A 13,183-nucleotide genomic window follows, 5' to 3' on the forward strand; every position below is an offset into this window, starting at 1 on the left:
TGTGCTGTGTGCACGGGGAGTCTGTGCCGTGGGCCCTGGGAGCCCAGCCTGTGGGGTGCACGGCTGGAGGGGAAGCCAGCATTGACCTGTTGGTGGTTGAACACTTTGTGGCCGGGGTCGGAGTTTCTCCCCAGGGCCGGGGCCGAGGAGGCTCCCGCCTGCACATCTGCCGGAGGGTGAGGGCAGTCTCCTTTTCTTACTTCCTGTCGTTGATTTTTGCCCGGACGATTCACACCGGAGCCCGGTGTCGGGGCAGGGAGACGGTAGCAGTGGGAGCAGTACCCTGCACACCGTCCCCCCTTGGCTTGGGGGTTCTGAGTCTCCCGGTAGGCTTCTGTCTTCAGCTTTTGGCCGGTGTCTTTAGGATCGGGTGTCTACAGACGTTCTGGAATACTTAACTTTCCGAGAGAAGCCCAGGATGCTCCTGCTTTGAACTTTTTGGAGACATGGCATTCGGGATGGACATTGGTCACTGTTGGCTTTTAGTGCCTGGGAGAAGCAGGGGTCTTAGGTATACTTTGTTCTTTGAGCTTCTCTTCTGGAGGGTGCGAAACACGGAAGTGGGCAGAGGAGTGCAGTGAGCCACAGGGCACCTGTCTCGCACCTTGGGTGACCAGCTCGCCGGCACTCCTGTGCTCCCTCCTCACCCTTTACTGTGATCCTTGTATTTAAATAGGATTTCACACGTTTCTGTTCTCACCGATCATCCATTCTCATTGTGTAACCTCTGTTGTTGTGGCTTATCCTAACCAGTGACCACATACCGAGTTCTCCTTTATTTGATTGGCGGATTCTAGATTTTATCTAAAAGTCACCCAGGGCTTAGTCAAAAGTATTACTTGTATCGTCTCTCAGAGACTGAGTTTCTTCTGTCTCTTACTTACTGTTGTAAATAAAACATCACCCTTTTGTTATCCTCGAGTATCCTCTGTGCCCAGACTTGAGGGGAGCCAGATGTGGGAAGCCCTCTAAGGTGGCCTCAGCTGTCCGCAGCCTCCATGTGTGCAGACTGCCGGGGACTCGGCCCCAGGATTCTGCCCCTGGCCTGACGTCTTGCCCGAACCATGGCCGGTTGGGGTGGGTTGGGGTCTCCAGTGCCTTTGGCAGGGGTGTCCCGGGGAAGCGGTGTGCCCTCCCCGCCCGCTCTGAAGCGGCTGTACGTGCTGTGACTGGCTCAGATCTCGGTGCCCGGGGCGCTCCGCTTTCTGGAGCTGTGTGCGCGCGCACACCCTGGAGTGTCCCGTGCGCGCCCTCTGCTGTTTCATCGCATTCACTGTGTTGAGAGCCCTGGCTTCTCGGTACTCGAGTGTTACCATCTTAAAACCAGCTCCGTTTGTTAATGGCTTACTTTTTGTTAAGTGGCTCATCCTCTGCTTTAAAAGCTGCCTTGGAAGGGGTTCGGGCAGCGCTCGCTATGCTAGACTTGCCATTTGGACACTTAAGTGAGCCTGGAAAAAGACTTAAGCCTGGAAAGATACCAGATACAGGAGGGGGCCTTCCCTTTCTGCGGGTGTTGACAGCCTCTCGGGGGCAAGTTTTCCCTCGAGGGGCTCCGAGAGAGTCTGGGGTCCTTTTCAGCAGTGAGGGGGCTTCCATCTGGGGGTGAGGAGCAGGGAATGGTCTCTGCTCAGGGAGGGAAGAAGCAGGCACTCGGTTCTCTTGCGTGTCCCGAACCCCCTGGGGTGCTAACGGTAGTGCTGGCGGTTAGGCTCCGGAGTGAGCGTGCTGGGTGTGGTGCCCCTGGAGAAGTGCTCTGGGCCGGACCAGCCGGGGCAGTTTCCTTACCGTGCACAGCCCAGTGTCACCCCTTGTCACACATTCTTTCTGGGCCTGTGTTTTGTGCTGTGGGTTGTCCTAGGCATGCTGAGGAGAGAAGAGCAGAGAGCTGAGATACAGCATCTGGAGCTTTCCACGGGGAGCAGTGCAGTGCATTGCAGCCCCCCAGACAGGAATCACCCAGACAGCGGCGGTGGTGATGGGAAGCCTACAGCTCCGTGACAAGACTAGAGGGGCTGCTGCGTTCGAAGGACTTAGAGGACCGGTTCTGATGTGGTGCTAGCTAGCAGGGTGTGGCCTTGGGGCAGGTCTGAGCCTCAGTTTTCCTGTTTCGGAAGTGGAGATGATGGAGGCAGCCGTCTCACTGGCCTTGCAGCCCCCTGAGACACCTGGGGTGGCTCACGGAAGCCTGTATAAACTTCGGAATGTTACGCAGAGGCGGTCTTGGCCTGGGGAGTTCCTCACAGAGCAGAAGCAGGGAATGTGCCAGAAGAAGACCTTAAGTGAAGGGCTATGGGAGTGTCCTGGTGTCACTCCCAGCCAGGAGCCGGTACGGTGGGACCGAGACTGCTGTTTGTGCCACGTGAGCCCTAGGGAGAAGGCTGCTTGGGCAGCAAGGCTGCAGGGTCTGCACGGGGGGGCCTGGCTTTGAGGCCCAGCTCTGTGAGGGGCAGCCGGGTCCTTTCTGGAGGCACCGGGAAGATACGCTGACTCTTAGCCATTGGCAGTGGCTTTTTTCCCCCCTCGTACTTGGCTGCGGTGGGGTTCGGGTGTGGGGCCTACAGCTGTGGGGAGAAGGCTGCCCAGGGTGACCTCTCTTCCCAGGTCTTCGCTAGGGGGTCTCTGGCCCTGTCACTCGCCCCAGGGGCATGTGGGTGTGCAGGCTGTGCCTGGTCGGCACATTTGTGAGTACATCCATTTTTGTGGCCCCACCAGTTTGTGGCTTTGTCCAGAGTGGCAGACAACTTTGTATCAAGCTTAATGAATGAATATTTGCTGCAGTTAAAAGGAATTTTTTTAAAAAAATGAGCACAGTCGAGTTGAATTGAATCGAGTCAAATTGAATACAGTGACAACCACAGACTCAGCAACGTAGAACCACGGGGCCAAAGGAGGAGGGCTCCCGAGCTCACAAGAGGGTGCCCCCAGGTGGCCACCCGTCCCTCCTCCTAGCCCCTCTGGTCAGGGCGGCACGGGCCTTGCAGAGGTCAGCAGGCCCCAGGCCTTGGGTCTCCCCTCCCTGGGTTCGGAGGCTGGGGGTGAGGTTCGCCCGTCGGGAGCAAGACCAGACCTGGCAGCCTCCGGCCCCGCCCGCTTCCGTGGCCGCCGGCCAGCGCAGGAGGACTCGGAGCTGCCGCGGGGGCCTCCGGGCCTCCAGGGTGTGGGCTGCGGGCCCAAGGGGAGTGGTGCACGGCTGTCACTCTCCCCTCCTCTCTCTGCAGTACGACAACCTCCTGAGCCAGTTTGGCTGCATGCAAGTGTCCACGTCCTCGTCGTCACACTGCCTGCCCGCCTCGGACGCAGGCCTGCCGCCAGCGGCGGGCAGCAACATCGAGCAGTACATCCATGACCTGGACACTAACTCTTTTGAGCTGGACCTCCAGTTTTCCCAAGACGAGAAGAGGCTCCTGCTGGAGAAGCAGGCCAGCGGCAATCCTTGGTAAGAGCTCGCAGGTGTAAGCCGCGCTCCACTGACCGGCGCGGGGCGCCCGGCCTTCGTCGCCGCTGCCTGCCGAGGCCCCCACCGCCTCACACCTCCCTCGCTGCCTTGCGTGCTCTGCAAACGAGGGCCCTCAAAGGGTCCAGCTTGAAACGGGTGTTTGGAGGCGTCGGGCCCGGGGATGAGTGGGTTTCAGCCTGTCGGGGCTGTAGCCCTTGGGGTTGAGCGGGCCGGGCCTGCCGTTGCCCGTGATCCGATGCTGTGGATTCGTGGCAGACTGGATGACCACCGCCCCCTGGTGAGGCGTGTGGGACATTCCAGAGTTTTAGCTATTGCGGATCGTCATTTGCGTGTAGCTTTTCCCACCTGCCTGGGTATTTCTTAAAAGTGGAGCCCTGGGGTGGCAGACGGGGTGGCGGTGTGCACATGCGTTGTGTCCACAGTGCCCAGAACCCCCCGTTTCCCAGCTCTCTTGCCTCGCCTTACGCGTTTGATGTTCTAAAAGTGGGCTCATGGGAACTTGCACTTGTATTGTTACTGAGGCAATCATCTTCTGTGTTCGTTGGCCATTTGTATTTATTTTTTGAGGTATTGTATGTCCTTTGGCTGTTTTTCTTCTTGTACGTTTTCCATCTTTTTGAAATTGACTTCTGAGAACCATAGACGTGAAGAATATGTTTGTTGCCTGTTTTGCACACATTTTTCAGTTATCTTTGCATTATCTTTTCCAGTTATGTTGTGTGTATTTTTGAATAGAAGTTACAAATTCTTACCAAGTTACATGTGTCTGTTTTCATTTTGTTTTCCACCTTAGTCGTGTTGAGAAGAGTGTCTGTACCCTGACATTTTCTTGATGTGTTTTTATGGTTTCGCCTTTCACTTGGGCAGAGGGGAGTCCACCTTGGGGATGGGGTGGGGAGATGTGTAGGGGTAGGAGTGGGGATGGAGGGAGAAGGTGGGCGATCAGAGGGCTGGGCTGGGCCAGAGTGTGGAGGAGTGAGAAGGCAGGGCCCAGAGGGGAGCGCGTGGTGAAGCTGGGATTTTGTACCATTAGAAATTATCGTTTCTAGAAAAAGTGACGGTGATGTTGGCCAACTGGAATACTCTACACTTCTCTGGAGTTTGTCTTTTCTCAGGTGGTATCGCTTAGGCTTGTGTGCTGAGCAGGTAGGAAGGGGCTTTGGTCCAAGCAGTGTGAGCACCGCCGGGCCGCACACTCTCTGCACGCCTCCATGCCGGCTTGTGCGGGAGCGTCCTGGGCCGTGCGTGCTGGGGTCCCTGACGAGGGCTTGCTCTGTTGCAGGCGCGGGGTTACTCCCCAGAAAACCGTGTGTCTTTGCCTCTGGCGTTTCCTGAGGCTCTTCTGTCCAGGTTCTGGGCCCTGCCGAGGCCTCTTGCCGTGCCTCTCTTTGTTCCGGCTTCTCTTCCCTTTTCTCCAGGTTCAGGCCTATTTGGAATCTGGTGACGGCAGGAGCTTCGAGGCACCCTTTATTTGGCCAGCGCGAGATCTGTCAAACACTTTGTTCTTAGGAACCGCGGCTCCCGGTGTAGGTCGCGCAGGGCTTACCGCTAATGGTGTGATACCGCTGAGATGGTGTGTGCTCTCTCCTTCCCGTTCTCTGTGAGCGGGCATTGCACTTCTTCAGGGGCCCCACGCTGTACGGTGACGCGGTTTCTGGACGGTGTGCTCTTTTTGTATTTTCTGAAGAAGTAGGTTTACAGTAGAAGTAGGTGCAGTTTTAGAAATTTAGTGAACTCTCAGTATTTCTACTGCGCTCTTAGTGGCTGTCGTCAGTTATACCTGCTGTCATTACTGTAACTCCGTGCCATCCAGTAAATCCTTGCTTTGAAATTGTGAAGTTTTCCTTGTGCCTACACAGACACCCGACAGGATCTGAGTACACTTTGCTGACTTTTTTTGCAATAAAATTTTAAAATTTGTGAAAAACATTTCTGAATTTTATCTGAAACTATTCTTTTTCCATATTTAATTTTTTTTTTAATGTTTATTTTATTTTTGAGAAAGAGAGACCGAGCATGAGCTGGGGGAGGGGCAGAGAGGGAGACACAGAATCTAAAGCAGGCTCCAGGCTCTGAGCCGTCAGCCCAGGGCCCGACGTGGGGCTCGAACTCACAAACCGTAAGGTCGTGACCTAAGCCGAGTCAGATGCTTAGCTGACTGAGCCATCAGGCGCTCCTGAAACTATTATTTTAGATTCGGATGATGTAGTCTAAAATAAAAGGACGTTTATCACCTATCTTCCACATTTAAGTAGGAATCATCGCCTCAAAAAGGGAGACGATCTGCTTTCTTGATCCATAGCAGCCCCACCTACGTCTGAAGGGACTGAAGAGGAGGCCCTGCCGCTGAGAGAGGGAGCGGGCCGCCCGCGGAACCTGGGCCGGACTGCAGGAGCTACCGCGTACCCACGGGTGTCATTACCTTCCGGGTCGTGTCTCTGAGCAGAATGTTTGGCATCCTGCCATGGCGCCAGTGGGGCTGCAGCCTCCGTGGCCCCTCATTCGGAGTTTTAACAGTAAAGGAATTTCGTGTTGTAATTGTACACAAGGAGCTCTTTCAGTGCCACACATTAATAAAAAGCCACTGTGTTGGGGCGCCTGGCTGGCTCAGTCAGTTGAGCGTCCGACTTCGGCTCAGGTCACGATCTCACGGTCCGTGAGTTCGAGCCCCGCGTCGGGTTCTGTGTTGACAGCTCGGAGCCTGGAGCCTGTTTCAGATTCTGCGTCTCCGTCTCTCTCTCTCTCTCAAAAACACATAAACATTTTAAAAAAAAAAAGAGAGAAAGCCACTGTGGCGTCTTACAGAGAAGTCACGTTGTCCAGGCTGGAGCAGTGCATGTGAAAGCTCAGAGACCAACGAGCGTTGGGCCGTGGATGCTACGGGGTGACAGGCAAAGAGGCTTGGTGCCGCCACAGGTCGTGGCGCGGCGGCTCGCTGGGTTAATGAGATGGCTGCATCCCTCCCGGCGAGTTGTACTTTTGCCTCACATGTGGATGAATCCCCAGATACTGCTTGTATTGCAAGCATTAAGCCAAGCGTTGGCTTTGAGTCTGTGAGCCCAGATTCGCATATTTAGGAAGAGAAAAGCAAACTGTGATCCTTGCACATGGATGAAAACTAGACGCTCGCAGTTAATCCCACCGTCGTGTTGAATCTCTACGGCTTGGAAGCTGAAGTCCCACGGATGATCTGCACGTTTCTTGAGCTGAGCACCGCACCATCCTTCAGCTCCTTATTGATAACACTGGTTAATCCCCCGGCATTCAGGACACAGGGAAGACTCGGGAAGACTCCCTCGTCAGCGCCACACGTGCCCCTCACCGCCGTCGACACCAGAGGAGTCCTGGATAGATTTTCAGCACGGATTCAGTGAGATCTGCCACGCCAATCCAGTAACGCGGTTTGTATCCTTTTAGCTCGAAGACTTTGTAGACACCCTCAACCGCCATCCTGGGAGGTCTCTTCCAGTTTTCACCGTCATTGTCTGCTCCCGTTCCTGGATTCGGTTCCCGGAGAGAAAAGTCTGCCACGTTCACTCCACACAGCCACACGAAGAGTTGCCACGTTCTCCCGGAATCCATCCGTGGCTGCCGCTGGGATGAATGCCGGGTTTTCAGTTGGAAGATAGCGAAAGCTCACGGAATCCAGATCACACCCACTTCCCATCAGACGGTGTCCGGGTGGTCCGCTTAGTTTCCAGGTCACGTAGGAGAGTATCCACTGGGTTGGAAACCACAGTCACGACACAGCTTGACTAGAGGTGGAACGGTGGATTTGAAGGCGCTCATGCTCCTCTGGCCTAGACTGAGCCATCCCTCTCCCTCCTGCTGACAGACCCCTGCAGCCACCACCGCAAGCCCGGTCTCGGTGACCAGAGTCTTCTGTCGGCCACAGTCTCAGGCGTGTGAAGGAAGAAGCTCCCGCGTGGCAGACCCAGCGTTTCTCCTTTGAGTTCATCTTCCGAAACATCCCGACCAGGGCAAGTTGGTCAGCGAGAGACTCTCCCAGAGTGTTGACGGCACAGGCCGCTCCAACTTGGGCAACGCCCGCTGCCGTGATCTTACCGGTGGCGGTCCGGTTTTCCCCAGCGCCACCGCCGTGGCAGCAGAGAGACAGCCAGAAGAGCCGCGCAGAGGCGGCCGAGTCGGCGGCGTGCGTCGTGTCTTTCCGAGGGCGCAGGAGCTGCCCGGAGTGCATCTTGTGACTCTTACTGTCTGTCCTGGAACAAACGCGTCGACAGGTGTGCCGGTGGTGCAGAGGCAGCGGTGGGTGAAACCACGGGTGCCAGGTCACGAATCCAGGCCGTGGCACCTAGCCGTGCGCAAGCGCCTGGGCTCTCTACAGCCAGCACGCGCTCATGGCGAGGGAAGAACCCCTCCTCACTTGTAAGTAGTCATCACCGAACTCTCGTTTTGTTAGTCGTGTGCATAGCGCAACGGGAAGTGTGCGGGAAACGTCTCTGCCGCCGACCCAGCTGTGAGCCGCCTCAGGCCGAGCCTTTGGCTGTTGGTTGGCGCCGGGAGTCAGACCCCCTCTCGTTCCGTGAAGACCGTTTTCACCACAGAGTTTTACTGGCGAACGATGGTCGTTCCAACTGGGCCGTGTGGCCCTTTTTTCTGGGAGATGAGCGGCATGAGCCTGTCAAGACTGACAGCTGCCAGTGTTTGTTACCGGTGACAAAATCGGAATTAGAATTTTGGGAAACGGTATCTGTTTCTGTGACCTTGCCATCTTCCCAGTGCTTCAGGCCTTTTTTTGAGGAGGTAAGTAGCGATGGTAATATGTTGAATTTGTCAGCACTGAGAAGGTCTCCGTCGTAACCCAGCGAACCACCGTCTTTCAGGTGAGTGCCGTGTGCCGCTGTAAAATCGCGTCAGGGCGGCAGAGCCGTTCAGAGCGCCAGGTGCCCCGATGAGCTGCAGGGTCCCAGGGCCCGAAACGCCCATTGCTGGGGACTCCGCTTCCGCACGGCAGCGGACCTGGCAGGAGCCGCACTGGCCGAGCAGAGGCGGAGGCAGGCCGGAGCCCCCGGTTCTCGATGTGAGGCCACGTGCTAACGAGGTTTGGCAAATGTGCAGCAGGCTCATGCTTCGCGTTAATTATCTTCGTTTTGGAAAAAAGTTACTCTCAAATAAAAATGGTGCTTATGTTAGTATGTGATGGGTTTATTTTTGTATCTTACGAATTAAATAAATATTTGAAAATGCCTCTGTCTTAATTTCTCATACATAAATATCAGTGGCTGAAACCCATATAAAGGACGTCTCTTCGGGATCTTCTGTAAAGTTTGAGGGTGTAAAGGGGTCCCAAGAGCTAGTGTTTTAGAGCCAGCTGGCCACGGTCACTTGTTCCTCCATCACCTGTGTCAAAGCCCAGTGTGGGAGCCTTCCTGAGGCGGTCAGGAGAGCCACTTCGGGGTCCTGGCAGTCCTGCTCGGCTCTCCTGGGTGCGACCGTGCACTGAAACGGCTCAGGCTTGCTTGTGGCCTCAGGCTTGCATCCTCGAAAGTGATCTTTTCAGGGTATAGGGGGGTGCTGCTGGGCTGGTGTGAGGAGGAGAGAACCGTGGCTGTGGAATCAGGAAGGAGCGTCTTAACCCCATCACCCTTCGAGAAACGAGCGTCCCCGTGTGTGGAGCAGGGCTGCGGTGAAGCCCCGCCTGCCTGCCGACCGCGCTCCGAGAGTCCCGGGCTCGGGGGTGCAGGGGCACGTGCCGCTGGCCAGAGCGGGGAAAGGTGCCTCGTGCAGGAGTTGGGGGTGCCTTTTTAGGGGAGCGGGAATTGACTTTTGGAAGGAAAAGACTCAAAGCGATGCCTTAACTACTTAAACTTTTCAAAGGAGATCCCCAGCAGCCTGTTGTAAGCCCGGGTGAGCGCGCTGTGCGACTGGGTTGTGACACTTGTGCTCGTAATGGAGCTTCGGACCCTCTGCGTCTTGCCTCGGGTTCATTTCAGTGCAGCCACTGGGTCCAGTCGACCGGCGCCAGCTGTCACCCCCGGGCCGTGTGGCTCCATGCCTCCTGTTTGCACACGTGTGGCAGGGAAGGTGTGTGCTGGTTCGCGCAGTCGGGCGGGGCCCATCCGTGGGGTGTGTCCGTGGGGTCCTCACCACGGGGATGAGGAAGGGGCTTCCCTGCAGTGCCACGATGTTCTGTGGCTGAGCCGGTGCCGTGACTTCAGTTTCACTGGTGCAGAAACACCATTGGGGACGTTTGTGCTCCTGCTCCTTGTCTTTCTTTACTTCCTGAGGGCCGGTAGCCGGGAGTGGGCTCACCTCTCAGTACACGATTTCCAGATTGCCTTTTGGTGGGCCTTGAGTTCAGGGCCATAGGCACCGGTGCCGTGCGGGAGCGTCCCTCTCCAGAGTTGTCCCGGGGCGCTCGCACACACGCCAGGGCACCCCAGTAGGGCATGCGGGAAGGGGAGCTTTTGGTTTATTTAGGGCCGTTGAGAATGTGGCGAGGTCGCTTACTCTCTCTGGGAATTTCTAGCTTGTGTCCTTTGCTCAGTTTTCTGTTGAAGCTTTGAGCCTTTCCCGCCACTTTGTGCTCTGTGCGGTGCACGTGCTGACCCTGGATTGCGGAAGGTTTCTCCAGCCGGTCTCCTTGTTCACGTTGGTTGATGTGCATTCAGAGGTGCTTTCTGTGCTCTCCTGGTCCTGGCCGCTACTGACAAAGTAACTCCTCCTTGCAGGCCCTTCCTTCCCTGCTCTTCCCTTGCCAGGAGCTGGATCGCTTTGGGGCTTCTGGTGACCTGGGATCAGAGTTAACTGTCCTCGACAAGAATCTTCCCTAGTTTCTCAAGCTTGGGGAAAACCAGAATATTTTATTCTGTCTCATGTTGACCCACATGAGGCTGCGAAGATGCCGTGAGGCCATGTCTTTCCTTCTTTCCTGCTCATCTTCCCTGGTGCCGTGGCGCCCTTGGCCCGGTGCCCTTGCGGCCCGGCTGCCCGGAGGGCTTGGCGGTGGGATCCTTCACAAGCCTGGGCTGAATTTGAGCTCTCCTCCACACCCAGTGTAATTTAATTCAAGTCTCCCCGTATTATTTGTGGTCCTGAATGTCACATCCATTTGCTCTGTGTTGGGGCTTGTTGACTAGAAGAGGCTTTCTGTTTGATGCGTGTATTTCCGTGCTGCAGGAGATCATTATATCTCCTCTTCCAAGTCTTGTTTTGTTTGTTGGCTTTGTTTTTAAGTACTTTGAGAGGGAGGTACTGCGCTTTTCCTCATAGACCAGTTTTTTCGTTAAAATTTTGTTTAGTTTTACAAATCCACATGCTGCTACGTCCCCTTAGAAGTAGTCTGGGGCCACAGCGGGCTCTGGAGCGGGCGCTGGTGTGGTTGGGTTAGTCTGGGGGCACTTCTCGGGCCCAGTTGAGCCTGGTGGGAGAATACTGGCCTGCCAGCTTGGCTGGCCTCGCACACATACTAGGTGTCCCGTGTGCGCCCCGGCTCAGATACAGAATGGTAAAACTGTCACTGTTTGAAGTAACAGTTGTTTTATGCCTTTTCAAACATAAAACGCTATGTTCTCCAGTAGGTCCCCCGGACCAAGAATTTCCGTAAAGTCACACACAACAGAAACCGGCAACCGTTCACTTTAACCAAAAGAGATATAACCTTTAGACATTAACACGACATCTTTGAAACTCCCAGGAGTCAAAGTGAAGCATACTTGCTAATAATGTGTGTTAAGTCAAAGTCATGTTTCTTGCTTTCTCTTCCAAATTCCTGCCGTATTTGGGTTAGGAGTGCTTTGTTACTATGGTAGAAACAGCAGTAAGTTGTTTTTTGTTTTTTTTTTAAGGTTTCTTTTTTAAGAGCGAGCGCGCGCGCGTGTGAGCACACACACGCTCGTGCGCACACTTGAGTGGGAGAGGGGCGGAGAAAGAGAAGGACAAAGGATTCGAAGAAGGCTCCGTGCTGACAGCAGAGAGCCCGATGTGGGGGTCAGACTCAGGAACCGTGAGATCGTGACGTGAGCTGAAGTCGGATGCTTACTTGAGGCCCCTCCCCCCCCGCCCCCCTAGGCGCCCCTACCAGTAAGATGTTCTCAGACGGAGTCCAGCACTTTAATTTTAGGGATTTGTGATTCTCGGCTACTCGGTGGTTTCTGAGTATCCAGTCGGGGGTCCCAGCTTGGGCAGGGAACACGTGGCCAGCAGTCAATATCCCGAGTTGACTCTCAGCAGCCTCCACCCTTCTGGGGGCCTCTGTGTTCGCCTCAGCTTTGTTCACATTAAAGAGGACGTGTGTCACGGTACGGGTCTGCAGCGCCGCCTCGCCGCCACCTGTGTGCTGCTGCGCGAATACCGCTGTGCGAGAGTTAGCAGCAGGCGACCGTGCTGGCAGGAGTGGATGCTGGCCCGCTTGCGCGGTGCGTCGCACTTGGGCCTCACGAGTCACCGGAGCGAGTTGGGGCTGTGAGGAGGCTTGAGCAAAGCTCACAGATGCCCTCGGGAAGTTCATTTTGAGCGGAGTTGGGAGCATCTCCGTCCCTGACTCACGGCAAGCGTCTCATTCTTGCTTTCTTCCTTTCATAGGCACCAGTTTGTAGAAAATAACTTGATACTAAAGATGGGTCCGGTAGATAAGCGAAAGGTAAGCCTGACTCCCGCCGCACCACCGGCTGCCCGTCTCCCTGTCTGCTCTTGGTCAGGGCCTAGTCTCCTTCGGTTGCACACGGCGTCCTTGGTCTTGGTTCCCTTTCTCTAAAAGAGCATTTCTAGATTTGATGGCTAAGGAAGACTCAGCCACTCAGCGGAAGCCGTTTGAAACCACACAGGAAGGCTGTGGTAAAATAGAAATACAACCTCTCGTTTCGGGCTCAGGACCGGGGTTTTCATATCCTCACGAGTTGTTGACTTTTTCATTAGAATCGTTTTTCCAAGTTGTTATTTATTTGTGACCTTGTTATGGATTAATTAAATGGATTGTGTCAAAAATATCAGACCCCACCAACATTCTCCCATCTGCCGACACGGGCCCTTCTGAGGTCAGGCTCCCGGTCTCCGTTCCTGGCTGTGCCAGAGACGCCGCCCAGTGCGGTGTAGCAGATAGGGCTTCCGTCAGGAACACGGGGCCTTGCGGTGATGGTGGGCCAGCAGAGTCGGCTCGTCTTCGCCTGCCCGTGCTGCCGCTGCCCCTGCCCCGTGTGGCAGCCACGGGGGGGGGGGGGGGGGGGGTGCGGCACGCCCAGTGAGGACATTGGGATCCAGCTCCAGAAGGCCAGGCAGGCTGGGCGCTCAATTCCTCCTGCGCCTGTGTGGCACGAGAGGCCGATCCGTGGTGGGGAGGCTGTGTCTTGAGTGCGTGGGCGGGTGGTGGGCAGTGGGCCCGGTGCCCAGAGCTGCTTTGACGGCCTGGCCTCAGGGGCAGCGGTATGTGCCACCTCCTCCCTGAGGTGTCACTGCTGGGCCCTGACAAGCAGCCTCTTTTCGTTTTGCATCAGGGCTTGTTTGCACGACGACGACAGCTACTGCTCACAGAAGGGCCACACTTGTATTATGTGGATCCTGTTAACAAAGTCCTGAAGGGCGAAATTCCGTGGTCACAAGAACTCCGACCAGAGGCCAAGAACTTTAAAACCTTCTTTGTCCACACGGTGAGTTTGTCTCTCTGGGTTCTCCTTTGAGGGGCTGGTGTTTCTCCCTTTCCTGTGTCCCGGGGGCCCCATGTTCTCGGCTCAGCCCTGAGCTGGGCCAGCTTGTCTTTCTAAGGGGTCT

General features: G+C 55.7%; 1 protein-coding gene and 1 pseudogene across 6 annotated transcripts in view; one reads left to right on the forward strand and one right to left on the reverse strand.

Annotated features, from left to right (window-relative positions):
* Nucleotides 1-13,183, forward strand: part of PDPK1 (3-phosphoinositide dependent protein kinase 1) — a 79,792-nt gene that overhangs the window by 60,710 nt on the left and 5,899 nt on the right. For all 6 annotated transcript variants that reach the window (XM_049637319.1, XM_049637322.1, XM_049637320.1 and 3 more), the window contains 3 exons: nt 3,219-3,436; nt 12,002-12,059; nt 12,910-13,062. In XM_049637319.1, coding sequence (XP_049493276.1) covers nt 3,219-3,436; nt 12,002-12,059; nt 12,910-13,062 — 429 coding nt within the window. The remainder of the gene's footprint in view (nt 1-3,218; nt 3,437-12,001; nt 12,060-12,909; nt 13,063-13,183) is intronic.
* On the reverse strand, nt 3,570-9,869 carry LOC125927615 (L-lactate dehydrogenase B chain-like; annotated as a pseudogene).

This window comes from Panthera uncia, chromosome E1, assembly GCF_023721935.1.
Source record: "Panthera uncia isolate 11264 chromosome E1, Puncia_PCG_1.0, whole genome shotgun sequence".
NCBI classification, from domain to species: Eukaryota; Metazoa; Chordata; class Mammalia; order Carnivora; family Felidae; genus Panthera; species Panthera uncia.